This window comes from Leucoraja erinacea, chromosome 1 (assembly GCF_028641065.1).
Source record: "Leucoraja erinacea ecotype New England chromosome 1, Leri_hhj_1, whole genome shotgun sequence".
Classification (NCBI taxonomy): domain Eukaryota; kingdom Metazoa; phylum Chordata; class Chondrichthyes; order Rajiformes; family Rajidae; genus Leucoraja; species Leucoraja erinaceus.
This window is the reverse complement of record NC_073377.1, coordinates 54990276-55017241: the sequence shown is the minus strand read 5'-3', so window position 1 is coordinate 55017241 and position 26966 is coordinate 54990276. Positions and strand designations below refer to the sequence as shown.

At 42.3% G+C, this 26966-nt stretch overlaps 1 protein-coding gene across 1 annotated transcript in view; it reads right to left on the bottom strand.

Annotated features, from left to right (window-relative positions):
* Positions 1–26966, bottom strand: part of cwc27 (CWC27 spliceosome associated cyclophilin) — a 205910-nt gene that overhangs the window by 154101 nt on the left and 24843 nt on the right. The window contains exons 6-9 of the mRNA XM_055635029.1: positions 21234–21337; positions 18872–18941; positions 15779–15858; positions 5032–5071 (exon numbers count right to left, since the gene is read on the bottom strand). Of these exons, the coding sequence (XP_055491004.1) occupies positions 5032–5071; positions 15779–15858; positions 18872–18941; positions 21234–21337 (294 nt within the window). The remainder of the gene's footprint in view (positions 1–5031; positions 5072–15778; positions 15859–18871; positions 18942–21233; positions 21338–26966) is intronic.

Genomic DNA, 26966 nt, shown 5'->3' with positions numbered 1-26966 from the left:
CCACACTTTTCAGTTTTTTATTTGTAAAAACATTTGAGAACCATGTATCATTTTCCTTCCAATTCACAATTATGCACCACTTTGTGTTGGTCTATCACATAAAATCCCAATAAAATACATTTACGTTTGTGGTTGTAACGTGACAAAATGTGGAAAAGTTCAAGGGGTATGAAAACTTTTGAAAGCCACTGTATACCAAGCCAATTAACCTACAAACCTGTACTTCTTTGGAGTGTGGGGAGAAACCGAAGATCGAAGAGAAAAACCACGCTGTCACGGTGAGAACATACAATTTCCATACAGACAGCACCCGTAGTCCGGATTGAACCCAGGTCTCCGGTGCTGCAAGCACTATAAGGCAGCAACTCGACTGCTGCTCCACTGTTGCCGTCCTTAATAGATTAAAATATGAATAGTATGAACAGCCTTTAACCAAATTGTCCGTGTAAAGAAACTGAGAGTGGTGATGGACTATTATTTGTCAGGCTGGAGGCCTGTGACAAGTGGTGTGCCTCTTAGATCAGAGCTGGGCCATTGCCATTTATGCCGTTTATTAACGATTTGAATGAGAATGTAGAAGACATAGAAGCTTGCAGATGACACTAAAATAGGTGGTATTGTAGATACCAAAGATGGTTATCAAAGATTACAACAAAATGTTGATCAGCTGGGCAAGTGGGCTGAGGAATGGCTAAAAAAAAAAAAATGGATGTAAGATAAGTGTGAGGTAGTGTATTTTGGGATCTATAGTGAATGGTAGGGCCCCGGAGAGTGCTGTGGTGCAGAGGGATCTAGGAGTACAGATACATAGTTCCCTGAAAGTGGAATCATCGGTAGATACTGCAGGTTGGTCAAAAATGCTTTTGGTGTGTTGGCCTTCATCAGTCAGGGTATTCAGCGTAGAAATTGGGATGTTATGTTACAGTTGTGCATTGGAGTATAATGTACAATTTTGATTACTGTAATAGGAAGAATGTCATTAAGCAGGAAAGAGTGCAGGATTTTGCCAGGACTTGAGCGCCTGAACTATTGGGAGGCTGGTATTGGCTCGGAATGTATTCCTTGGAGCAGAGGAGGCAGAGGGTTGATCAGCCATGTATAAAATGATGGGGGCAATACATTGCCCTCCATTATGTTTGGGAGAAAGACCAATCATTTATTTATTTGCCTCTGTACTCCACAATTTGAAATTTGTAATTGAAAAAAATGTCATATGTGGTTAAAGTGCACATTGTCAGATTTTAATAAAGGCCATTTTTATACATTTTGGTTTAACCATATAGAAATTACAGCAGTGTTTATACATAGTCCCCCCATTTCAGGCCACCATAATGTTTGGACACATGGCTTCATGGGTGTTTGTAATTGCTAAGGTGTGTTTAATTGCCTCCTTAATGCAAGTATGAGGGAGCTCTCAGCACCTAGTCTTTCCTCCAGTCTTTCCATCATCTTTGGAAACTTTTATTGCTGCTTATCAACATGAGAATCAAAGTTGCGCCAATGAAAGTCAAAGAACCCATTATCAGACGGAGAAACAAGAATAAAACCGTTAGAGACATCAGCCAAACCTTAGGCTTACTAAAATCAACTGTATGGAACATCATTAAGAAGAAAAAGAGCACTGGTGAGCTTATTACTCGTAAAGGGATTGGGAGGCCAGGGAAGACCTCCACAGCTGATGGCAAAATAATTCTCTCTATAATAAAGAAAAATTCCCAATAACCTGCCCGACAGATCAGAAACACTCTTCAGGAGTCAGGTGTGGATTTGTCAATGACCACTGTCCGCATATGACTTCATGAGCAGAAATACAGAGGCTTACCCACACCTACATCAAAAGTCTGCTTACCCACCACACCACCTCCAGGTCCTTCAGATCGGCCGACTTCGGGTTACTGAACATCCCGCGGTCTAGGCATAAGCTCAGGAGCGACCGCGCCATTGCGGTTGCAGCTCCTAGACTGTGGAACAGCATCCCCCTTCCCATCAGAACTGCCCCCTCCATCGACTCCTTTAAGTCGGGACTTAAAACTCATCTTTACTATCTAGCCTTTTTCTGAGTGAGGGCTATAAGTATGTATTTATGTATGTACTTAATCTATGAACCACTGTTGTATAACGTTAGTACCTCCACCAATGTAAAGCACTTTGGCCAACGAGAGTTGTTTTTTAAATGTGCTATAGAAATAAAAGTGACTTGACTTGACTACACCACAAGATGCAAACCATCAGTAAGCCGTAAAAATCAGATGGCCAGGTTACAGTTTGCCAAGTACTAAAAGGAGCAATCACAGTTATGGAAAAAGGTCTTGTGGACAGATGAGACAAAGATTAACTTATATCAGAGTGATGGCAAGAGAAAACTGAAGGGGACTAGTTCCAAAACAAGCATAAGCTAAAGATGGCTGCAATACAGGTCTGGCAGAGCATCACCAGAGAAGACTTCAAGCAGTCATTGCATGCAAAGGATATGCAACAAAATACTAAACATGACTACTTTCATTTACATGACATTGCTGTGTCCAAAACATTGTGCTGCCCTGAAATGGGAGGACCATGTTTCCACACAGCTGTAATTCCTACATGGTGAAACCAAAATGTATAAAAATACCCTTTAATAAAATCTGAAAATGTGCACGTTAACAATATGTCATTTTTTCTATTACATATCTCAAATTGTGGAGTACAGAGGCAAATACATAAATGATGGGACTTTATCCCAAACATTATGGAGGGTACTGTACATTCGTTTCTATGAGCACTACTGATCTGGAAAATATTTTGCAGTTATTTTTAAGTTAAACAATGCTATTATTTTTTGAAAAGTAGCCTTCATGTTTAAAAAAGGATTCAGAAATTTGAGTTTTTGCAATATTCTGATGTACATTTAATTGCCTACATTTTGTTTGTAGATTTAAATTATCCATCCGTAATGGTGAGGTTTCAACTTGAATTTTCAATGGGATTTGATATCAATGGCAAAGCTATTATTCTAGCTATATTTATAAATAACAGTATTCAATTTCATTGATTTGAGAAAAGCCATTACTGGAAACTTGGATCTGAGGGTTTAAGCTTCTTTAAAGTGTTCTTTGAGCCTGTTGATCAGAATCACAAAATCACAAAACAAAAGATGAGGTCTTTCCATCCTTGCCTCTGGTGACTCTTCAAAATTACATCAAAATACAAAATTACAGAATTACAGCTGGTGACTCTGCGGCTGCGACCAGACTCCGGTGGATGGTGACACTGGGAGCCCGCGGGTCCCTGCTGGGAGACTGCTTTGCGGGACACCAGCAACGGCGACTTCTCCCGCTCGAATTGTAGGGTTGAGAGTGACCTGGAGCGGGGCCTTACATCGCCCGGCGTGGTTTTAAATTGCTGCGGACTTGCTAGCACCCGCCGGGGGCTCCAACATCAAGACCCGGAGCAGGGCCTTACATCGCCCGGCGTCGCTTTAAATGGCCGCAGACTTGCTAGCGCCCGCTGGGGGCTTTGACTCTGACATCGGGAGAGGAATGGAGACCAGGGGAGAGACAAGACTTTGCCTTCCATCACAGTGAGGAGGAGATTCACTGTGATGGATGTTTGTGTAAATTGTGTTGGTGTGTGTCTTGGTTCTTTTCTTGTATGGCTGCAGAAACCAAATTTCGTTTGAACCTCATGTGAGGTTCAAATGACAAATAAATGGTATTGTATTGTAAAAGTATTGTTGTGCTTCAACTTACATTAAAAACTTCTGTCTAAACCCTGCTTGTTTCTTATCCACAAGTACTGTCAACTTTCCTTTGAAATGAATTCATGGGAACAGCTTTCATCTTAAATTTATATTTTCTGGTTATTGATCCATGCACCAGAGGAAGTTTTTTTCTCTATATACTTTGAAAATGTATAGGAAAGTATTTTCAATTTGTTTTTAATGTGTGATATTAAAGTTCAAAGTTCAAATCTATTCATCACATGCACCAACTAAGGTACAGTGAAATTAATTTGCCATGCAGCGATGCAATTGAAAAAAGAACATACAATACACAATAAAATTTAACATAAATAACCACCACAGCATTCTTCACTGTGGTGGAAGTCAACAAAGTTCAGTCAGTCCTCCTCCTTTGTTTATCCGTCATCAGGGCCAGGAACCCTCCGTAGTCACCGCTATGGACGGCAGGATATAAAGGCCCTCTCGTCGGGATGATCGAAACTCCGACGTCGGGACGGTCGAATACACTCCGCGGCTTGGAGTGCCTGAATCGGTCACTTTCTTACCGGAGACAGCGGCTTCAGGATGTTATAGGCCGCAGGTCGGCGGTCGCAGCTCTTCTCCGGTGATCCCCGGCAAGGGATCCCAGGCTCCGGATGGTCAGTCCACACCATGCCCACAGTTAGTAGCTCCGCAGACCACAGCCCCATGATGCCAAAGTCACCAGACCAGCAATCGGAGGACTTCTTTCTAGCGACCCCCGGCAAAGGTTCGCCTCACTCCGAGATGGAAAAGTCCGCGCTACGCCCGCTGCTGAAGCTCTGGGCCCAACTCCGGGAAAGGCCGCTCCAATCCAAACTGTTAGCCGCGAGGGTGGAGGCGGAGAAGCGACATGGAAAATGTTGCCTGTCCGTCAAGGAAGTGACTGAAAAATAGTTTCCCCCTTTTCCCTCCCCCACAACCCCACGCATAAGACACACCGAGAGACACTAAAACAAACATTTGGACATACTAAAAAACCAAAAAGTCAAAATAACGAACACGCTGCTGGCAGGGCAGCCGACGTGCAACGCCCCCCAACTGACCTGTTATGAAACTTGGGATTGTTTAGAGTACATGTAAATAATAAAGGTTTTGCCAAATCACAGAAAAATAAAATCTCATCCAATCCCCTTGGGCTACCATTATTATATATTTGCCTTTCCTTTTTCAAATAATTACGGATTTGTGGCTTGTAAAAAAGCTGGAGTGGACATAATTGGCAAACATGCCTCCACCTATTCTCTAAGATTCCATAATATTTTCTCTTTAAATAATGCTGAATAACATACCTTGTCGGATGCAACTTGTGTCTTCATTATTGCCAGTTCACTAGAGAGAATACAATAAGGAAATGTTAAGACACTTATAAAGTCATGCAGTTGTTCACATTTTAATCCCCACTGAATAAATATACACTGGATATAGTTAAGATGTGGCATTCCTACAGTGCCCTCCATAATGTTTGGGACAAAGACCTATCATTTATTTATTTGCCTCTGAACTCCACAATTTGAGATTTGTAATAGAAAAAAAAAATCACATGTTGTTAAAGTGTACCTTGTCAGATTTTAATAAAGGCCATTTTTATACATTTTGGTTTCATCATGTACAAATTACAGCAGTGTTTATACATAGTCAGATGGCTTTTCCCACTGCATCTTTTTGAAGTTCTTGGTGGGAAAGAATGCACAATGCAAATGTGACTGAAATAATCAATCCATTCATTGAAGCAAAAGGTAGATTTTTTCATGTGGGCCAAAGGGCTATACTGTTCTATGTTTTATTGTTAATATTGACCTATTTAATACAGATAATAATAATCAGAACTCCGAGGATCGGAGTTGGATCGCCTGGATCGCCTCAGTGCAGAGGGAGAACAAGGAGAGAAGAGACAAAGACTTTAAGACTTTTGCCTTCCATCACAGTGAGGAGGTGCCTGGTGAACTCACTGTGGTGGATGTTTAATTTATGTTTATTGTGTGTTTTTGTCATTTTTATTATATGTATGACTGCAAGGCAACGAAATTTCGATCAGACCGAAAGGTCTGAATGACAAAAATAAAATTCAATTTAATTCAATTCAGGAATAGTTGGAAGGTACCAAAACTTATTCAAGCAAATAAATTGTATTATCTGTTAATTATGTGCTTGGGAAAAATGTTGGATTGGCCAATGTATTTGCACTCTATTTTAACCTCTTTTAGCAAATAACTGATATATTTCATCGTTATACATGTTTCAGTTCTTTTGACAAATTATCCCATCTATGCTATCCCAGCGGTAGCTCCAACACAGAGACTAGGCGGGAGTCAGTGGGCTGAAAGACAATACATGATTACAATTGATCCATCAAGTGTATGGATACATGATAAGGGAATAACGTTTAGTGCAAGCTAAAACCAGCAAAGTCTGATCAAGGATAGTCCGTGGGTCATCAAAGAAAGAGATAGTAGTTCATCACTGCTCTTTGATTGTGGTAGGATGATTCAGTTGCCTAATAACACCTGGGAAGAAACTGTCCCTGAATCTGGTGGTGTGCGTTTTCACACTTCTATATCTTTTGCCTGATGGGAGAAGGGAGAAGAGTGGCCAGGGTGCACCCGTCCTTGATTACACTGATTATATGTTTAAATGCGAGTTTAGATAAGTTGTCTGTCTCCATTCAATCTTTGACGATCCAGTGAAAACAATCCAAGTTTTCAACCCCTCGTAACTAATACCCTCTAATTCAGGCATCATCTGGTTAGCATCCGGACCCCATTGCAGACATTGGACTTTGTCAATGGAACTGATGCACTACAATTCTGAGAACTATATTCTAGATTCTGCATCTTCCTTTTGCTCTACCTATTGTACTGGAGTTTGACTTGATAGTATTTATGTATAATATTATCTGATCTGATTGGAAAGCATGCAAAACAAAGTTTTTCATGGTACTAAAGTACACGTGACAATAATAAACTTAAACACAGTAAAAAAGCCGTTTGGCACACTGGCCTTCATCAGTCAGAGTATTGAGTATAGAGGTTGGGAGGTCATGTTGTAGTTGTATAAGAAGTTGGTAAGGCTGCATTTAGAGTATTGAGTTCAGTTCTGGGCACCGTGTTGCAGAAAAGATGTTGTCAAGCTGGAAAGGGTACAGAAAAGATTGACAAGGATGTTGCCACGGCTAGAGGATCTGAGCTATAGGGGATATTGAGTAGGCTGGGACTATTCCTTGGAGGGCAGGAGGATGAGGGGTGATTTTATTGAGGTAATCACGAGTCTTTGCCTAGAGTAGGTGAATCGAGGACCAGAGGGCATAGGTTTAAGGTGAAGGGGAAAAGATTTAATAGGAGTCTGATGGGGTAACTTTTGTGGTGTATGGAACAACTGCCAGAGGAGGTAAATGAGACAGGGACTATCCCAACATTTAAGAAACAGTTAGAAAGGTACATGGATAGGACATATTTGGGGGGGATATGGACCAAACATAGGCATAGTGTAGCTGGGGCACATTGGCCGGTGTGGGCAAATTGGGCCGAAGGGACTGTTTCCACACTATATCACTCTAGGACTCTCTGACAGCCTCCACATCCTTCGTGTAATGGGACAACCAGAACTAGGTTTAGGTTTAGAACTGCACAGAATATTTCAAATGTAGCCTAACCAAAGTTCATAATGCTGCAACATGACTTCCTGACTCATACTCGATGCTCAACCGATGATGGCAACCGATCATACCATACATCTTTACAATTCTATTCGTATTGCCAATTTCAGGGAACTTTGGACGTGGACCTTAAAATCTCTCTGTAATCAATGTGTAATGGGTAGCCATTAACTGTATATTTTCCCCTTTCCTCCTAAGTGCAACACCTCATATTTGATCAGATTAAACCCCGTCTGCCATGTCTCAGCCCGTATCTGTAACTGATCCATATCTCGCTAAATCCTTTGAGCATTTTCCTGATGATCACACATGATCACTCACACACACGATCACCCACACACACACACGATGGGGTGGAAGATTGCAACCTTCAAGTGGTCCGCCCTGTTTCGACGAATGCAATCAACCCGGTGTGCACAATCAAATAAGATCAAATACAACAAGTTGTCCCACAACTTTAGGCTTTGCACACCATAAGCAAGAAGAAGACACACACACATTTGCGCATGCCGCCGAGATCTTTGCAGAACACCATTGGTCACAGAGTTCCATCCAGAATAATACCCTTTGCCACTACCTTACATCTTCTATGTATATGCCAGCTCTGAATCCAAATGACCAAGTCACCATGGATATCATGCATATTAATTGTAATGCGGTGACACAAACACATATACAGAGACAACACATGTTTATTAAATCTACTTACAGCAAGGATCTGCAGACATTACATTTCTTAGCTGCTACTCATTCTAACTAGCGTAGGCAAGCTCTTGATAATACAAAGCACATACTAGGCGGAGTCACTACCATCAAGCACTATAATTGGCTGTTATGAAATAGCCAATATACACCTTTCCTTGCAGAAACAAAAGATGTAACAGAGGCTAAGCAATATAGGTGGAATGTTAATAACACATTTGGGAAACATAGAAACATAGAAATTAGGTGCAGGAGTAGGCTATTCGGCCCTTCGAGCCTGCACCGCCATTCAATATGATCATGGCTGATCATCCAACTCAGTATCCCGTACCTGCCTTCTCTCCATACCCCCTGATCCCCTTAGCCACAGGGGCCTAATCTAACTCCCTCTTAAATATAGCCAATGAACTGGCCTCAACTACCCTCTGTGGCAGAGAGTTCCAGAGATTCACCACTCTCTGTGTGAAAAAAAGTTCTTCTCATCTCAGTTTTAAAGGATTTCCCCCTTGTCCTTAAGCTGTGACCCCTTGTCCTGGACTTCCCTAACATCGGGGACAATCTTCCTGCATCTAGCCTGTCCAACCCCTTAAGAATTTTGTAAGTTTCTATAAGATCCCCTCTCAATCTTCTAAATTCTAGAGAGTATAAACCAAGTCTATCCAGTCTTTCTTCATAAGACAGTCCTGACATCCCAGGAATCAGTCTGGTGAACCTTCTCTGCACTCCCTCTATGGCAATAATGTCCTTCCTCAGATTTGGAGACCAAAACTGTACGCAATACTCCAGGTGTGGTCTCACCAAGACACTGTACAACTGCAGTAGAACCTCCCTGCTCCTATACTCAAATCCTTTTGCAATGAAAGCTAACATACCATTCGCTTCCTTTACTGCCTGCTGCACCTGCATGCCTACCTTCAATGACTGGTGTACCATGACACCCAGGTCTCGCTGCATCTCCCCCTTTCCCAATCAGCCACCATTTAGATAATAGTCTGCTTTCCCGTTTTTGCCACCAAAATGGATAACCTCACATTTATCCACATTATACTGCATCTGCCAAACATTTGCCCACTCACCCAGCCTATCCAAGTCACCTTGCAGTCTCCTAGCATCCTCCTCACAGCTAACACTGCCCCCCAGCTTAGTGTCATCCGCAAACTTGGAGATATTGCCTTCAATTCCCTCATCCAGATCATTAATATATATTGTAAATAGCTGGGGTCCCAGCACTGAGCCTTGCGGTACCCCACTAGTCACTGCCTGCCATTGTGAAAAGGACCCGTTTACTCCTACTCTTTGCTTCCTGTTTGCCAGCCAGTTCTCTATCCACATCAATACTGAACCCCCAATGCCTTGTGCTTCAAGTTTGTATACTAATCTCTTATGTGGGACCTTGTCGAAAGCCTTCTGGAAGTCCAGATACACCACATCCACTGGTTCTCCCCTATCCACGCTACTAGTTACATCCTCGAAAAATTCTATAAGATTCGTCAGACAAGATTTACCTTTCGTAAATCCATGCTGACTTTGTCCAATGATTTCACCACTTTCCGAATGTGCTGCTATCCCATCTTTAATAACTGACTCTAGCAGTTTCCCCACTACCGATGTTAGACTAACTGGTCTGTAATTCCCCATTTTCTCTCCCCCTCCCTTCTTAAAAAGTGGGGTTACGTTTGCTACCCGCCAATCTTCAGGAACTACTCCAGAATCTAAAGAGTTTTGAAAGATTATTACTAATGCATCCACTATTTCTGGAGCTACTTCCTTAAGTACTCTGGGATGCAGCCTATCTGGCCCTGGGGATTTATCGGCCTTTAATCCATTGAATTTACCCAACACCACTTCCCGGCTAACCTGGATTTCACTCAATTCCTCCAACTCCTTTGACCCGCGGTCCCCTGCTATTTCCGGCAAATTATTTATGTCTTCCTTAGTGAAGACGGAACCAAAGTAGTTATTCAATTGGTCCGCCATATCCTTGTTCCCCATGATCAACTCACCTGTTTCTGACTGCAAGGGACCTACATTTGTTTTAACTAATCTCTTTCTTTTCACATATCTATAAAAACTTTTGCAGTCAGTTTTTATGTTCCCTGCCAGTTTTCTTTCATAATCTACTTTCCCTTTCCTAATTAAGCCCTTTGTCCTCCTCTGCTGGTCTTTGAATTTCTCCCAGTCCTCCGGTATGCTGCTTTTTCTGGCTAATTTGTACGCATCATCCTTCGCTTTGATACTATCCCTGATTTCCCTTGTTATCCATGGATGTACTACCTTCCCTGATTTATTCTTTTGCCAAACTGGTATGAACAATTTTTGTAGTTCATCCATGCAGCCTTTAAATGTCTTCCATTGCATATCCACCGTCAACCCTTTTAGAATTAATTGCCAGTCAATCTTGGCCAATTCACATCTCATACCCTCAAAGTTACCTTTCTTTAAGTTCAGAACCATTGTTTCTGAATTAACAATGTCACTCTCCATCCTAATGAAGAACTCAACCATATTATGGTCACTCTTGCCCAAGGGGGCACGTACAACAAGATTGCTAACTAACCCTTCCTCATTACTCAATACCCAGTCTAAAATAGCCTGCTCTCTCGTTGGTTCCTCTACATGTTGATTTAGATAACTATCCCGCATACATTCCAAGAAATCCTCTTCCTCATCACCCCTGCCAATTTGATTCACCCAATCTATATGTAGATTGAAGTCACCCATTATAACTGTTTTGCCTTTGTCGCACGCATTTCTAATTTCCTGTTTGACACCATCTCCAACTTCACTACTACTGTTAGGTGGCCTGTACACAACACCCACCAGCGTTTTCTGCCCCTTAGTGTTTCGCAGCTCTACCCATACCGATTCCACATCCTCCAAACTAATGTCCTTCCTTTCCATTGCATTAATCCCCTCTCTAATCAGTAACGCTACCCCACCTCCTTTTCCTTTCTGTCTATCCCTCCTGAATATTGAATATCCCTGGATGTTCAGCTCCCAGCCTTGGTCACCCTGGAGCCATGTCTCCGTGATCCCAACTATATCATAGTCATTAAGAGCTATCTGCACATTCAACTCATCCACCTTATTACGAATGCTCCTTGCATTGAGACACAAAGCCTTCAGGCTTGTTTTTACAACACTCTTACCCCTTATACAATTATGTTGAAAAGTTTTTTGATTTTTGCCCTGGTTTTGTCTGCCTGCCACTTTTACTTTTCACATTGCTACCTATTTCTTCTACCCTCATTTTACACCCCTCGGTCTCTACGCTCACACATTTAAGAAACCCTTTCCCTTTAACTCCATCCTCCACTATCCCATTCAACACCCCACCCCCCTTATTCAGTTTAAAGCCACCCGTGTAGCAGTGGCAAACCTGCCTGCCAGAATGCTGGTCCCACACCTGTTAAGATGCAATCCGTCCCTTTTGTACAGTTCCCCCTTACCCCAAAACAGATCCCAGTGATCTAAGAATCTAAATCCCTGCCCCGTGCACCAGTTCTTCAGCCACACGTTCAGGTCCCGTATCTCCCTGTTCCTGCTCTCGCTAGCACGGGGAACTGGAAGCAAACCGGAGATAACAACCCTGGAGGTCCTGCTTTTCAACATTTTTCCGAGCTCTCTAAAGTCACGCTGCAGAATATTCATCCCCTTTTTTCCGACATCGTTTGTGCCGACATGCACTACCACTTCCGGATGTTCACCTTCGCCCTTGAGGAATTTCTGCACTCTGTCCGTGACATCCTGGATCCTGGCAGGGAAAGTTTGTAAAATTACACAAAATCGCCATATCTAATGGGTGGCCTGCAAACCCGTCCGGTCGTGTGCTGTACGAATCCACCTCACCTCCTTTCACTGGAGAAAATACCGGGGAGAGAATTGGGGAAACGACCGGCGAGCCGACAGGCAGGGAGAGCGATGAGATAAGCGAGCTGGTCGCCAAACGCCACGGGGAGGCCACGGTGGAAACATTAGTTGGCAGTGGGGTTGCGGGACCGACCGTGGAAGGGTGTACGAAACGGGAGACATCTGGATATGGAGTCGCAGGACGGGGTTCCTTCACCGGAAGGATATGTTGGCGGTTGTGTCTGTAGATGGCTCCGTCCACTTCAACCAGATAAGAGCATGGGTCTAGTGACCCAGATGTGCATGGCCCTTGTTGGTCTGGAGACGGACCACTTGTCCACGTGCGAGAGGTTAAAGTGACTTGCTGGATTTGTCAAAGAAACGTTTCTGTGTGTCACGTTTGAATTGTAGTTGTTTCTGGACTGCAGACGGGGAACGAACTTGTTCCAGTGAATGTCAAAAGCTGCTGGGACACAGGCAGGGGAGCACGGGCTTAGCGAGACATCAGTCGTTGGGCTGGGGAACCCAGTATGGGATCCCGTGCAATGTTCCTTAGGTTGAGCAGGTCCAGGTAAATTTCTGATTTTGCAAGGTAGGACCTCTCCATTAGTTGTTTAGAGCTTCGGACAGCGCGTTCGGCGAGTCCGTTGGACTGCGGGAACCCAGGGCTGCTGGTGATATGTCGAAAGTCCCATTGTTTTGCAAAGCTTTTGAAAGCTTGGCTGGTGGACTGTCTGCCGTTGTCAGACATAATAAGTGCAGGGGAGCCGTGCATGGAGAGGTGGCGCTGCAACTTCTCGATAACCGCTTCAGAAGTAATGGTTTGAAGTAAGTCAATTTTGAACCAGCCCGAGTAAGAGTCAACAAGAACCAGATAGTGTTTCCCATGCCATTCAAATATGTCGCTAACGTGGACCACGGGAGAGGGACCGGGTGCAGCAGTAAAGGCTGCTTCTGCTGATGTGGTGTCAGGCTTTTGCAGATACCGCACACTTCGGTTTTTTTCACGTATGTATTTGGTCATACCAGGCCAGTAAAACATGCTTTGTGCCCTTTGGAGAGTTGCCTCCACGCCGGGGTGGCCCCTGTGGACGGCGTCGAAGTATTTGTCCTGGAGGACAGCTGGGACCATTGCCTTGAGGCCCTTAACTATAATCCCATCCTGTAATACCAATTCGTCGCGAACCAAGAAGACCATCACTTCTGAAAACATGTCCGACGTAAGTAACTTCTGGAACTCAAAACTTGCACTTCAGGGGACTGTTTAAGCTGAATGTCACGGTCACATACTTTCTTCAGGTTAGCGTCATGTTCAGCTAAATCGCGTCCATAAACGTGAATATCATCAACAATTGATGGCGCATGGGTACTCAGCAAACAATTGTTCCATCGTGCGCTGGAAAACTTCGCTGGCGGAGTTGATGCCAAAGGGCATTCTCAGAAATTTGTGTCGGCCAAAGGGGGTGTCGAATGTAGTGAGTTTGGACGAGTCTGGGTCCAGTGGAATCTGCCAAAACAAGCTTTTGGCATCTAGAACAGAGAATACTGCTGCGTTGCCTATCTGAGCAGCAACTTCCTCTATTGTTCGCATTGGGTAATGCGGGCGTTTGATGGCAGTGTTGAGATCTCTGGGATTTATGCAGATACGGATCTCCTCCTTGTTTCTCTTTGTTGCGACCACCGTGATGGAAACCCAGTCAGATGGGTCAGTAACTTCAGCAATAACACCCATGGAGACCATCCGCTTGAATTCATTGTGTACTCTGTCACGCATGGCATGCAGAACACGAAGTGGTGCTCTGACCACAGGAGTGACTTTGGGATCGACAACAAAATGGTATTTGATAGGCAACTTTACAAGCTCGTCATTAAACAGTTCTTGTATTGAGAGAGTACCTGTTGAGTGGGCCCATCAACAAAAAAGAGTTGATGGACAGTGCATCCAAAGTATACCAGGCCTGGATCATGGCATGCATTGATACTGAGCAAAGTCTCTGAATCCTCTTTAACAATATAAAACTTTAAGGTACGGGTCTGCGCGTCTATAGACCACTTTAAATCAGCTTGTCCAAGTGGGTGATGTGGCGGGGCGTTTTCAATACGTTCAGCATTATGAATTTTTTAAAACTCTGTTAATGAGATGATGTTGCATTTGACCCCAGTATCAACCTTCGCGATCAAAGGCCTGTTATTCACAAACATGGTTACCTCAGGGTCAAGTTGCTCGTTAGATGAAGGGAGAAGAGAGTGGATGGCAGAACTGGTATCTATCTGCACTTTCTGAGAGCGGAGCAGGGGATGGCAAGTCAGGCTCTTGGAAGTCATTATCAGCAAGCTCATGTTGTAGCACGTGCAGGCTCGTCCTTGAAGCCGCTTGATTCACACGGAAACGGCAGCGTCGTGCAAAGTGGGTTAACTTCTTGCAGAAATTACAGGCGTTCCCATAAGCAGCATGGAAATAGTTGCAATTTTGACACCGAACAGTCGACCCCGTGCGGGAGTTGCAGGAGGAGTAGCCTGTAAGATTGAAACTATGCTGCGAACGGTGACCGAAGGGCACAGAATCAGAGTGGGGAGACGTTATCTCAGAAATCCGACTGGCATGCTCTGCTTGATCAAGGGTTAGGTCAGTATTACGAAGAAGTTCACCCCGTAACTTGCTATCAAGCATACCTCCAACAAGTTTGTCGCGGATGAGCTCATCTCATAAATTACAAAATCGACAGCATGCAGCCATATGCTTCAGGTCACTGATAAAACATTCAATCGGTTCACCGACCTGCTGTAAACGAGCATAAAACTTGGTCCTTTCAATTATGTAGATTGAGGGCAGGTCACACAGCTCTCTAAACTTTCTGAGCAAAACCACAGGGTCGTCGATCGTCTCAGCAGGCACTCAGACCTGACCGTTATCATCCAAAGCAGCAGGCGCTAAAGTTGAAGTTGTCGGCATGATTCATTGCTTCTGGTCCCGCCAAGTTAAACAGTTGCGATGAACGATGCAAGCATAATGAGTGCAGTCGCGCTCGAAAAGACGCCAGCATTCAGCAATGTCAGAGTCATAGATCAGAGGATTCGGACAGCAACACGAATTTGCCATGATGGAGATACAGAAAACACAGAAAATAATTTTAAAAATACAAAACCCGAAAAACATGAACGGAGAGGGCAAGATTCACTCTCTGACACCATGTAATGAGATGACACGAACACATATAAAGATACAACACATGTTTATTAAATCTACTTACAGCAAGGATCTGCAGACATTACATTTCCTAGCTGCTACTCATACTAACTAGCGTAGGCAAGCTCTTGATAATTTAAAGCACATACTAGGCGGAGTCACTACTAACAAGCACTATAATTGGCTAGTATGAAATAGCCAATCTACATTAATCTTCTTGATCAGTCTACCATGAGGGACTTCCATGCAGACAAAAAAATAATTCCATGTATACAACATCAGCATTAAAATAAAACTATTCCAAAAGTCAATGTTGATAATTCTATGCAACAGTCAAAAATATACATATTTACCTCTAAAGAGTATAGACCAATGACATCTAAAACTTGATCAAAGTGCGCACTATTTTTTTACTGAAATTCGTCATACTATTCAACAAGGAAGTACTACAGCTCAAAGCAATCATATCCTCCTTCAAACCCTCCAGAAATTTCCTCTTCTGAGTGGTGGGGCACTGTAATTTCCATTCTGTTTTCCCAGCTAAGAGCAGCTATCTCAACTGTTCACGGTCCAACATTATTCTGTTTAAAAGAAACAGGTTATTAACTGAGACTTAGAGCTAAAAAAAGGAAAACACAGGACTCACCTTTCAACAACTGGTACAGAGCTTAGCCGTGGATCATCCTTCAATAAATCATGACTGCTTTTGCTTTTTCCTTTCATACTCTATGAAACACAAGTGAACAGCAGTGACAATTTATGTTTTACTTTTAAAATATAAAAAGAATTGTGAGCAATTAATAAAAAAATACGTAAGACAAAGTGTACAGAGACGCAGCAGTAGAGTTGCTGCCTTACAACACCAGGGACCCGGGTTCGATCCTGACAGGGTGCTGTCTGTACAGAGTTTGTACGTCCGCCCTGTGACTGCGTGGGTTTTCTCTGGGTGCTCTGGTTTGCTCCCATACTCCAAAGAAGTTCAGGTTTGTAGGTTATTTGGGTTTGGTAAAGATTGTCCCTGGTATGTAGGATAGTGTTAGTATACGGGGTGTTTGCTGGTCAGCGCAGACTTGGTGGGCCGAAGGGCCTGTTTTCATGCTGCATTCCAAAAGTAAACAAAGATATGTAATGGTGCAAAGAGCAACAAATCGCACCCTACACTTGAATACCTTCAGAAATTAAACTGGCCACATAACCTGCATTGAAATATAATTGTACATGCAATTAAAGCATAGAGTTCATCCGCATAAATAACTATTGCACACTATGTTATCTAACCTCACTTGAGTACTTTGTTGAAAAATGAAGCCACACAGCGCAGGAGTAACTCAGTCAGTCAGGCAGCATCTCTGGGGAACATGGGCAGGTGATATTTTGGGGGTCAGGATCCTTCTTCGGACTGATTGGGATGGGGGTAGATGGAGGGGGAGGGTTGAATGCTGGATAAGAGGAGAGGCAGGATTAAGCCTGGCAAGTGATAGATAGATAAAGGGGAGGAGAGGTTTTGATAGGCAGATGAAGTGCAAATTGTGAAGCCAGAGGAAGGAATATAAGTGGAATGGGAGAGGGAGGGGAGAAATGTGTGTGCACCCAGGGAAGGGAGCGGAAGGGTAAAGGGTGGGGAGCATGGAGAGGGTTGGGGCTTGTAGATTAGTTACCTAAAATTAGAGAATACAATCTTCATACCATTAGGTTGTAAGCTACCCAAGTAGAATGAGGTGCTGTTCCTCCAGTTTGCGTGCGGCCTCTTCTGACAATGGAGGAGGCCCAGAACAGAAAGGACAGTATGGGAATGGGAAGAGGAGTTAAATTGGTTCGCAACCGAAGACCCAGGTGGCCTTGGTGGACAGAGTGCAAGTGTTTGGTGAAACAGTCGCTGAGTATACGCTTAAGTACTTAGTTGGTTTATTCTCCCTGGTGGAAACTAAATGTCCATTGACTTACTTTTTATGTTAAATCAAACAGTGTCATTTGCTCCAATTAATATTTGTATATTTGTATATTCTTTCCATCTCTGGAGTATAGCAAAATACATTTCCTTAATGACACCATTAATTTATTTCATGATTCCACCGAGAGAACCAGTGAAATCCCTTCAGCCCAATTCCTACCTTGACTTGTGTTTATAATTCTACTTGGCTTCTCTCTCACCTCTTTATGCACTGCATTTTTCTACTTCTTTCTCTACAGAACTTAAGAATTTCCACCATTTTACATCCTGATTTTCACACGGTAAGGAATCAAGACTGGACTTTCTCAATACTTTTATCTCAATCTCAGGCCACAGGTTGGCAACCAGTATCTAATGTAAACCCACAGGATCCTTCAGTTATCCTGCCTATGCTAATCTCACCGTCTTCCTGCAGGACCTTGCATTTTAAATTGCAAAGAATAAAGAGAACAAATGAAATATCTGCAATAGATTGGAGAGAAGGAATGCGATTAATGGTGTTGCTATTGTCTGAGAGATGGATTGGGGAATGCTTGTTAATCACAATAAACAGTAACAGGAAAAGGGCATCTTCAAAGCTAATCCAGCACGTTCCAGAATCTGCGGGTTTGTTTTATCTTTTTAACACCATCAGAGAGATGGAGGAAGAAGTGACAAGCTCCCACAATCATTGAAATGTAAAATAGTAAGGGTAGTCAGAAAACAAATTAAGTCTTTAGCAGAAAGTACAGAAATTACCTTCATTGAGAGGAATTAGTCTAAAAGAAATAGGTTTGACAATATTGTTGTTGTGGATAATGAAGAGGATTTCCAAAGTCTACAGAGTGATTTAGGCCATTTGGAAAAATGGGCTGAAAGATGGCAGATGGAGTTTAATGCTGATAAATGTGAGGTGCTACACCTTGGCAGGACAAATCAAAATAGGACGTACATGGTAAATGGTAGGGAATTGAAGAATACAGTTGAACAGAGGGATCTGGGTATAACCGTGCATAGTTCCTCGAAGGTGGAATCTCATATAGATAGGGTGGTAAAGAAAGCTTTTGGTATGCTAGCCTTTATAAATCAGAGCATTGAGTATAGAAGCTGGGATGTAATGTTAAAATTGTACAAGGCATTGGTGAGACCAAATCTGGAGTATGGTGTACAATTTTGGTCGCCCAATTATAGGAAGGATGTCAACAAAATATAGAGAGAGTACAGAGGAGATTTACTAGAAAGTTGCCTGGGTTTCAACAACTAAGTTACAGAGATAGGTTGAATAAGTTAGGTCTTTATTCTCTGGAGCGCAGAAGGTTAAGGGGGGACTTGATAGAGGTCTTTTTTAAAATGATGAGAGGGATAGACAGAGTTGATGTGGACAAGCTTTTCCCTTTGAGAATAGGGAAGATTCAAACAAGAGGGACATGGCTTCAGAATTAAGGGACAGAGTTTAGGGGTAATATGAGGGGGAACTTCTTTACGCAGAGAGTGGTGACGGTGTGGAATGAGCTCCCAGTGGAAGTGGTGGAGGCAGGTTCATTGGTATCATTTAAAAATAAATTGGATAGGCATATGGATGAGAAGGGAATGGAAGGTTATGGTATGAGTGCAGGCAGGTGGGACTAAGGGAAAAAAAGTTGTTCGGCACGGACTTGTAGGGCCGAGATGGCCTGTTTCCGTGCTGTAATTGTTATATGGTTATATGGTTAATAGACAAAGTGAAATGCTAGCAAACTATACAAGTACATTGCCTATGATATAGCCAACATACTTTTAATACCAAACCATGCAAAAGTAAATTATTACCTGACTAACTCTGTTTACTTCCTCCTCTTCCTCCTCTGCTTCTTCGCCAAAGGAAAGCAAGCTGAAATTTCTGGAAAATATAAACCAACCAATGCATTTTGGCAGCTGGCATATTTTGAAACATGACTTACTTCTGCTAAAGGATATCGGTGTGGAAATTGACAGGCACCTGGAAAGATGCATTAAACATGTGAAGGATTGTGAATTACCAACGCAATAGAATCTGCTTTAATTATTGTCACACTAAAAGGTATTTTCGCTTTGTGTACAGCATATGGAGAGTAGATAAATCATGGGTCTGCATCAGTGAAGAGAGGTTGCAAAGAGAACATTGTCCTGATTCTGTTTCTTTTTCACTAAAGGATTGCATTAGATAATTGTTGAAAGTAGTAGTGTGATTGGCAAGAACGCTCAATGTCAGAGATTTTATTAAATGCCTATGCATGGAGCAAGATTAAACTTAATGTAGGCCTGACTGAAGTGTACACCAGCAATGGATTACACCAGCATTACAAGAACCTGCTTCAATACAAATACCCGCCCCCCTCTGCTGCAATTCCTGGTACCTTAATAGTGATTTAGAAGTTTAGAAAAAACAGAAGAAAAGTTGCAAGTATGGTAAGCTTTGAAATATTTTCCAGTGACACTACATAATATAGACCAAACTAATGTTGCACTACATGCTTGATTTTTTGAGCAATAGAGTGGTTGGTTTATCTACATAATTTACCAGTAGTTTAGTTTATGGTCACATGTACTACGGTACAGTGAAACGTTTGTGTTGCATGCTAACCAGTAAGTGGGACGACTATATGTGATTATGATCAAACTATCCAGTGCACAGATACATGGTAAAGGGAATAATGTTTAGTGTAAGATAAAGTCCAGTAAAGTGTGAATAAAGATAGTCTGAGGTAGATAGTAGCTTGGGAGTTGGTTGGTTCAGTTGCCTGATAACAGCTGGGATTGGATTATTTTGCATCCTCTATCTAAAGACATAAAATCTGGATATGTTCTTATATACAATATAATGTAATTACCTTCTTGCCTCTCATATACAAGATACCTACAGATTAACAGCAGTCTTTCCTCAACTGTTGCTTTTAAAATGTCAGCATTAATTTGTTCTGCAACAGAGATTAGCTTTCTCTAATTTTAAATTTCCAAGTGAAACTAGAGAAGATTCAACAACATAACTAAAACATATTTTACGTTGAATGCCATCTAGACATCCTCTGATAATGAAGACATTTAAACAAAAAGGTAACATTTGAAATAAATCCAATAAAGCAAAAATATATTAGTCAAAACCATATTGGTGAAATATTTACAACAAGGCAGGAAAAGAAATATCAAGCTGAAATTGTAGCAGTCCTTATGTATTCTCGATGTACTATTGAAATTATACTTGATTTGATAAGCTGTTTTAACTTCAATTTCGATAAAACTCTGAAATACTCCAAAACAAATTCTGGAGATCTCAACAAATCTCCAGACTTAACAGACCTACCAAGAACAGAGATCAGTGTAACTGGGTTTGTTGGTATGCCTATGACTGCTGGGATAATGAAAACAACTAGCTTCATCATAATTAACAAAAATATTTATAACCGTTGAATATTGTGCCAACTTCTTATTGATTCTGTCTGAGAATTAGAAAGCCAAGAGAAGTTCAGCATTTTTCAACATAACCTAACTTGACCATTTATCCTTTTTTGGATAAAATGTTACAAAACCATTGCTATAAAAATCCAGCCCAGGTGTCAAACTGTAGAAATGCTGCTACATTTAATGAAAAATTAACATTTACAGGGAAACGTGATGAGCTAGCTTCTGATTCAGGAAATCAATATTATTTTGTTGTTGTTTTCATTCAGAAACAAAGCACATCCTTGATTAGTTTTGTTTTCAGGATCTCTGGCATTGTCTTCAATTGTTTTGCTACTCAACTTCAATAGAGCCACAAACTTCAGTTTAATGCAAGTTGAAGACAACATTTTCTACACCAATGGACTAACTAAAAAAGCAATGTTGGTTATAATTTCATTTAGAGCTATTTATAGACTCACTTCTTTATATCTTAAATGGAAGTAAAGTAGAATTGAAACATTTCATCTAAGATCAAGGGTTTTAAATATGTACATTGCTCAAAAATACAAATAATTATTTATGATTAACATTGACAGTTAGCGAGAGTATTTACAGCAATGGGTTTGTAACATTTCATCCAAAAAAGATATATATGACAAAAATTGTCAACTGAACACAGGTATAGGATATTTATCCTTTTGAATCTGATCCGTCGTTCACTAGAAAATATGAAGTCATCCAACTTCACATATTGATAAGATATTGGTTTTACTTTGTGCCTTTCGAATGAGGTTTTTTCAATTCTTCATCACGCTTCTCCTTCTTGTGTTTTTTCAATATTCTTGGAACAATATCATCAAAGCAGTTGTGCAGCACCTGGAAAAATATGTTGGCAAATATTCACGTTAGTAATTATTTGTTAACAGTGAATTTTTACTTTTATGTACATTTAACGTATTTATTGGGGCTGGTCAATCCTTAAAACAATGGAGAAAAGGAAAAGCTAGGCTTTTATTTGATTAGCTCACTTCACGACATCAGGACACTCTAAAAGCATATCAAACCAAACATACTTTTTGTGGCCACTGAAATGGGACCACTCACTATTCCACAAACAACCTAATAATGATAATAATAATTGGCTGAATGGACTCAACCTAACCTGCACCCAATGTTCGCTACTCATGAAATGCCCAAAGTTACACTTGACTTTTGCGACTGCACACCTTGCAAGCATCCTATCTGCCTGTTGTGATTATTCCACAAGGTGGAGTGACCACAAGGAGCGATTAAGATGCTGACAGAGCAGGGCTCTCACTTAACTTTTTTTCCCCTGTTGCGAGCCGGGCAACCTAGGCAGCTTTTTAGGTTGCCAAATGACAGTTTAGGTGGTCATTTAAGACGGCTTGCATGTCGCATGGGATAATGTGCTCAGACGAAGTGCGTAGTTACCAGTCGGAATTATGCTCAATGAAGCATTCACATATTATTTCTGCTTTAAATAAAGTCACAAACCAAACATATTCACCAATCAAGACATCATATATACCACAATGACATGCAGCAAAATTATAATACAGCATCTCAACTCTTGTTACACATTGTAATTAATGCAATTTCTATTATTTCTTTCCACTTCCAAACAAAAATGTGGTTGGATTATTCAGCGTATGAACAACTTGTGTCAATAAATCCTGGACCATGGTAACATATATGCTTAACCATGCACACTAGATTGATGCAAGAATGTTTTCTGTGAAGGACCGAAAATTATCATGACATGGCCATAGCATGGGTCGTTATTGCTATTGGTACAGAAACACTCTCGCATCCCACCTAATTTATCCACAACAAAATATACAGGTTGCAAGGAAATTTCTTTTTTTTTTTTTAATTTGTATTTTTATTAGAAGCAATGTACAGTAGTATAGACCGTGGAATATGACAAAATACATTTAATGTACATCTTCTATTTTAAATTTAACAAGAGAAAAATAGAACGAGAGAGAAAGAACGAAAAAGAGAGAGTGAAAGAAATAGTGATGTGTAAAGCCCTAGACTAGCATAGTGCAGTCCAGGAGACCCTTATGTGTCGATATACCTGCTTCATTTTTCACCACACCCATCGTGAGTCGGTTTAATTCCAGAGTTGTGTTGCACCATACTATACTTGTAATGAATCAATAAAAAGAGACCATATCTTTAAAAATTGCTCTGATTTTCCTGCTAAGACGTGTCTCATATTTTCAAGATGTAGCGTCTCAGACATGCTTGTGATCCACATTTTGAGCGTTGGGGTAGATGCATTTTTCCAAAATTTAAGTATGTGTTTTTGCCATTATCAAGCCGTAGTTGAAGAAACATCTGAAATATTGATAGCTCAGAGCAGGCACATGTTGTTCCAAAAATAATCAATTCTGTATTGGGGTCCAGTTTTGTTTTTAATAATTTTGAGAAGATTTCAAAGATTTCTTTCCAAAATTTATGGGGTTTTATGCAAGAGGCGAAGGAGTGTGTTATAGTTGCTTCTTGGGATAAACATTTGTCACAGATGAGAGATACATTTGGGAAAGTTTTGTTCAGTTTAGTTTTCGAGTAATATAGTCTATGTAGTATTTTAAATTGGATTAGAATATGTCTTACATTAATCGAATAGTTATGTACATATAGAAGATATTTTTCCCATCTGTCTTTGAGAATTTTTTTAACTTAATTCCTATTATTCGTGGGTATATTTTTTCAAGTAATTTCAAATTTGAAGATATCTAAAATATTGATTACCTTTCAGATTTTATTTGGATTGTAATTTCTGAAATGATAAATGGTTTCCCATTTCGTACAAATCTCCAACCTAGTCTTTCGCAGTGGATAAACGTTTTATTTATAATAGATGGTTTAAACGACGGATTATTAGCTATTGGAGAAAGAAGAGATAGATTTCTTAATTTAAGAATAAGTTTTACTTGTCTCCAAATTCGTAAAGCACTATGAATAATCGGGTTTTTCTTGTATATTGTATTCTTCAACCTTATTGGGGAGAGAAGGATCGCGCCTATGTTAAAAGGCGAACAATCATCTCTCTCCATTACTAACCACAGGTTGCAAATAAATTTCTAAAGGCATTTTATGATAATAGCTGTTAAAACTGACTATACCCATCTGACAGGTTACACTAACTGACAAGAGGTGGCCAAAGGACATAAATGCAGCAAATGTTCTTTTGGTAATATGTTTAAAGGTGTCAAAACACCACATTACCGGACATTCAGATTAGATGTACGTGTTGTGAACAGCAATGAAGATACCCAGTTTGTAAACAGATTAAAAAAAAAATGTTGATAAACACTGTTTCCATCATTCCCACTTCAGAATTAACTTTAAAATTTCAACTGAAACATCTCCTGACCAGGGGACGCAGGGGAATTAGTGCGTGTTGGTTGGAGTAGGTAAAATTGTGAGGGAGAGCGCGGGGGGTGTCAGTGGGATCAGTACGAGATGGATGGGGGGGGGGGGGGGGGAATCTGTGCAGGATGGATGGGGGATCAGTACAGGATGAATGGGGGTAGACAAAACTGCTGGAGAAACTCAGCAGGTGAGGGAGCATCTATGGAGCGAAGGAAATAGGCAACGTTTTGGGTCGAGACCCTACTTCAGATTGATCACCCCCATTCTGGGAGGATCACTACATGATGGATGGAGGGTTCACAACAGGATGAATGAGGGGTTCAGTACAGGATGAATGGGGGTGGGGGGGAATCAGTAAAAGATGACTGGGGAGATCAGTACAGGATAGATGGGAGGATTGGGGCAGGATAAATGGACGGGCGGGTCACTAAGGGATGAATGGGTGGCCCAGTGTAGGATTGATGGGGAGTGGCAGGAGAATCAATGCGAGGTGGCTAGGGAGCTCAGTGCAGGATGAATAGATGGGGGGGGGGGGGGGGTGGGTTGATGGGAAGGGGAGCACAGGGGATGTCAGTGAGGACTGATTAGAAGCGGGAATGGGGATCAGTGCGGGATGGAGAGGAGGGGTCCCAGGATAAGGGCGGTGGAGCCGTCCTGTATGGGTATGGCTGCCCAGCCTGCAGCTGTCCGTTTTTTTTCACCTTTTTATTTAATGTTTAATTAGTTAAAGTCGTTTTGTTCTGGAGCTCTAGTCTTTTTTATGTGGGGGGGGGGGGGGGGGGGGGGGGGGGGGGGGGGGGGGGGGGGGGGGGGGGGGGGGGGGGGGGGGGGGGGGGGGGGGGGGGGGGGGGGGGGTGGGGGGGGTAGGGGGGGAACTACTTTTCAGGGGTCCCCAGCTGTTCAGGGAGGCTGCTTTTGTCCGGGCAGCACCTCCGACCCGTCCTCGCGGCCTACCAGCGGACTTTGAGCGGCGTCTCATGTCGGGAATGGCCGGATCATCGGCTTCGGCGGTGGCACAGTGCTGGAGCGCTATCGCGGAGCAGTTTTAGACACTTTGCTACAGGGATAAATTTCTTATTTTCTACAGAAAACAACTGTTCCCATAACAGTTTTTGCACACTATAATCAGGTCCCCCCCCCTTCCGCTTCCTCTGCTCCAAAAAACAAACCAGCTTATCCAGTATTCCTTATAAGTGAAACCATCTATCCTGTCAACATCCTGGTGAATCTCCCTGCAGCCTCTCCAGCACAATCATGCCTTTCCTATAGTGTTGCGACCAAAACTGCACACAAAATCCAAAAACAATGTCAAGAAGATTCAAGAAAGTTTATTGTCATGTGTCCCATGATTCAGCACAACAGAATATAGAAGGCATGAATACAGAACGGATCAGTGTGTCCATATACCATTATATAAATATATACACACACATGAATAAATAAAACAGATAAAGTGCAAATAAACAAATAATGAGCTATTAATGTTCAGAGTTTTGTTTGAGTTGAGTTTAATAAGGATGGCTGTGGGGAAGTAGCTGTTTCTGAACTTTGATGTTGCAGTCTTCAGGCTCCTGTACCCTCTACCTGAAGGTGGCAGGGAGATGAGTGTGTGGCCAGGATGGTGTGGGTCCTTGATGATGCTGCCAGCCTTTTTGAGGCAGCGGCTGCGATAGAACCCCTCAATGGTTGGGAGGTCAGAGCCGATGACTACTACTGAGTTTACTACTTTTTGTAGTCTTTTCCGCTCCTCGGCGCTCAAGTTGCCATACCAAGCCACGATGCAACCGGTCAGCATGCTCTCTACTGTGCACCTGTAGAAGTTAGAGAGAGTCCTCCTTGACATACCGACTCGCCGTAATCTTCTCAGGAAGTAGATGCGCTGATGTGCTTTCTTTATAATTGCATCAGTGTTCTCGGACCAGGAGAGATCTTCAGAGAAGTGCATGCCCAGGAATTTGAAGCTCTTGACCCTTTCCACCATCGACCCGTTGATATAAACGGGACTGTGGGTCCCCATCCTACCTCTTCCAAAGTCCACAATCAGTTCCTTGGTTTTGCTGGTGTTGAGAGCCAGGTTATTGTGCTGGTACCATTTGGTCAGTCGGTCGATCTCTCTTCTATACTATGACTTGTCCCCATCAGTGATACGTCCCACAGCAGTGGTGTCGTCAGCGAACTTGATAATGAAGTTCGCACTGTCATGTAAGGCTGTACCATATTCTCCCTATTCTTACATTTGGTGCTCTGGCTAATGGGGGCAAGGATCCCACATACCTCTCAGCACCCACAGGGATCTTTGAACTTGTACACCAAGATCCCTTTGTTGCTCAATACTTCTTGGAGCCTAAATGTCTGTCACCAATGTGGGACAGGACACTCTCACTTTGTTTGTGGCTGTGATCCCTGTAACAGACTGACACGCACACACACACACACCTCCAATCCCAAAGCTGAGCTGCCAGGAAAAAAACTGTATCGTCAGGCTCATCTCCCGAAGCAAGGGCGAACTGCAGGAAGATGCCCCAGATCGTCATGCATCCTCCTTCGAAAACCAGGATTATGCTGCTGGGATAAGCCAGAGATCATCAATGTCATTGCACATGTACTCTGATGGTGGGGGACAGCGCCCCCATGTGGTCCTGGACTTTCTTACCACTCTTAATCGATTAAACCATGCGAGGTCCCCCTACTACAAGAGTCAGTGGTCATTGTTGAACCCGGCGTCGTCCAAGACACCATACTGGTTGAGAATGCGGGCAAGCCCACAATAACAAATTGCAAGTTGGAAGAAGAAATCCAAATGAAGGACCAATACTGTTTCTGAAAGTGGAAGGAAGAAGAAGAAAAATAAAGGGGGAGCGATGAAGAGAGCCCAGCAAGATGAAGCTGGTCTTGAGACAGCACCGAGATCACCGGCGTTATCATGTGGTCAAGACTGAACTGCCTGGAAAAAGCCCTCTACCTGAAGCTAGGTCTGAATGGCTGGGACAAGCCTGAGATGCCAGAACCTTTTCCTGGCCCAGACAACAAGGGAATGCGCCCACACACACCAAAAGTGGCAAAGACTGGGGGCTGGGATGAAATCTAAGCCCAAAGCTGA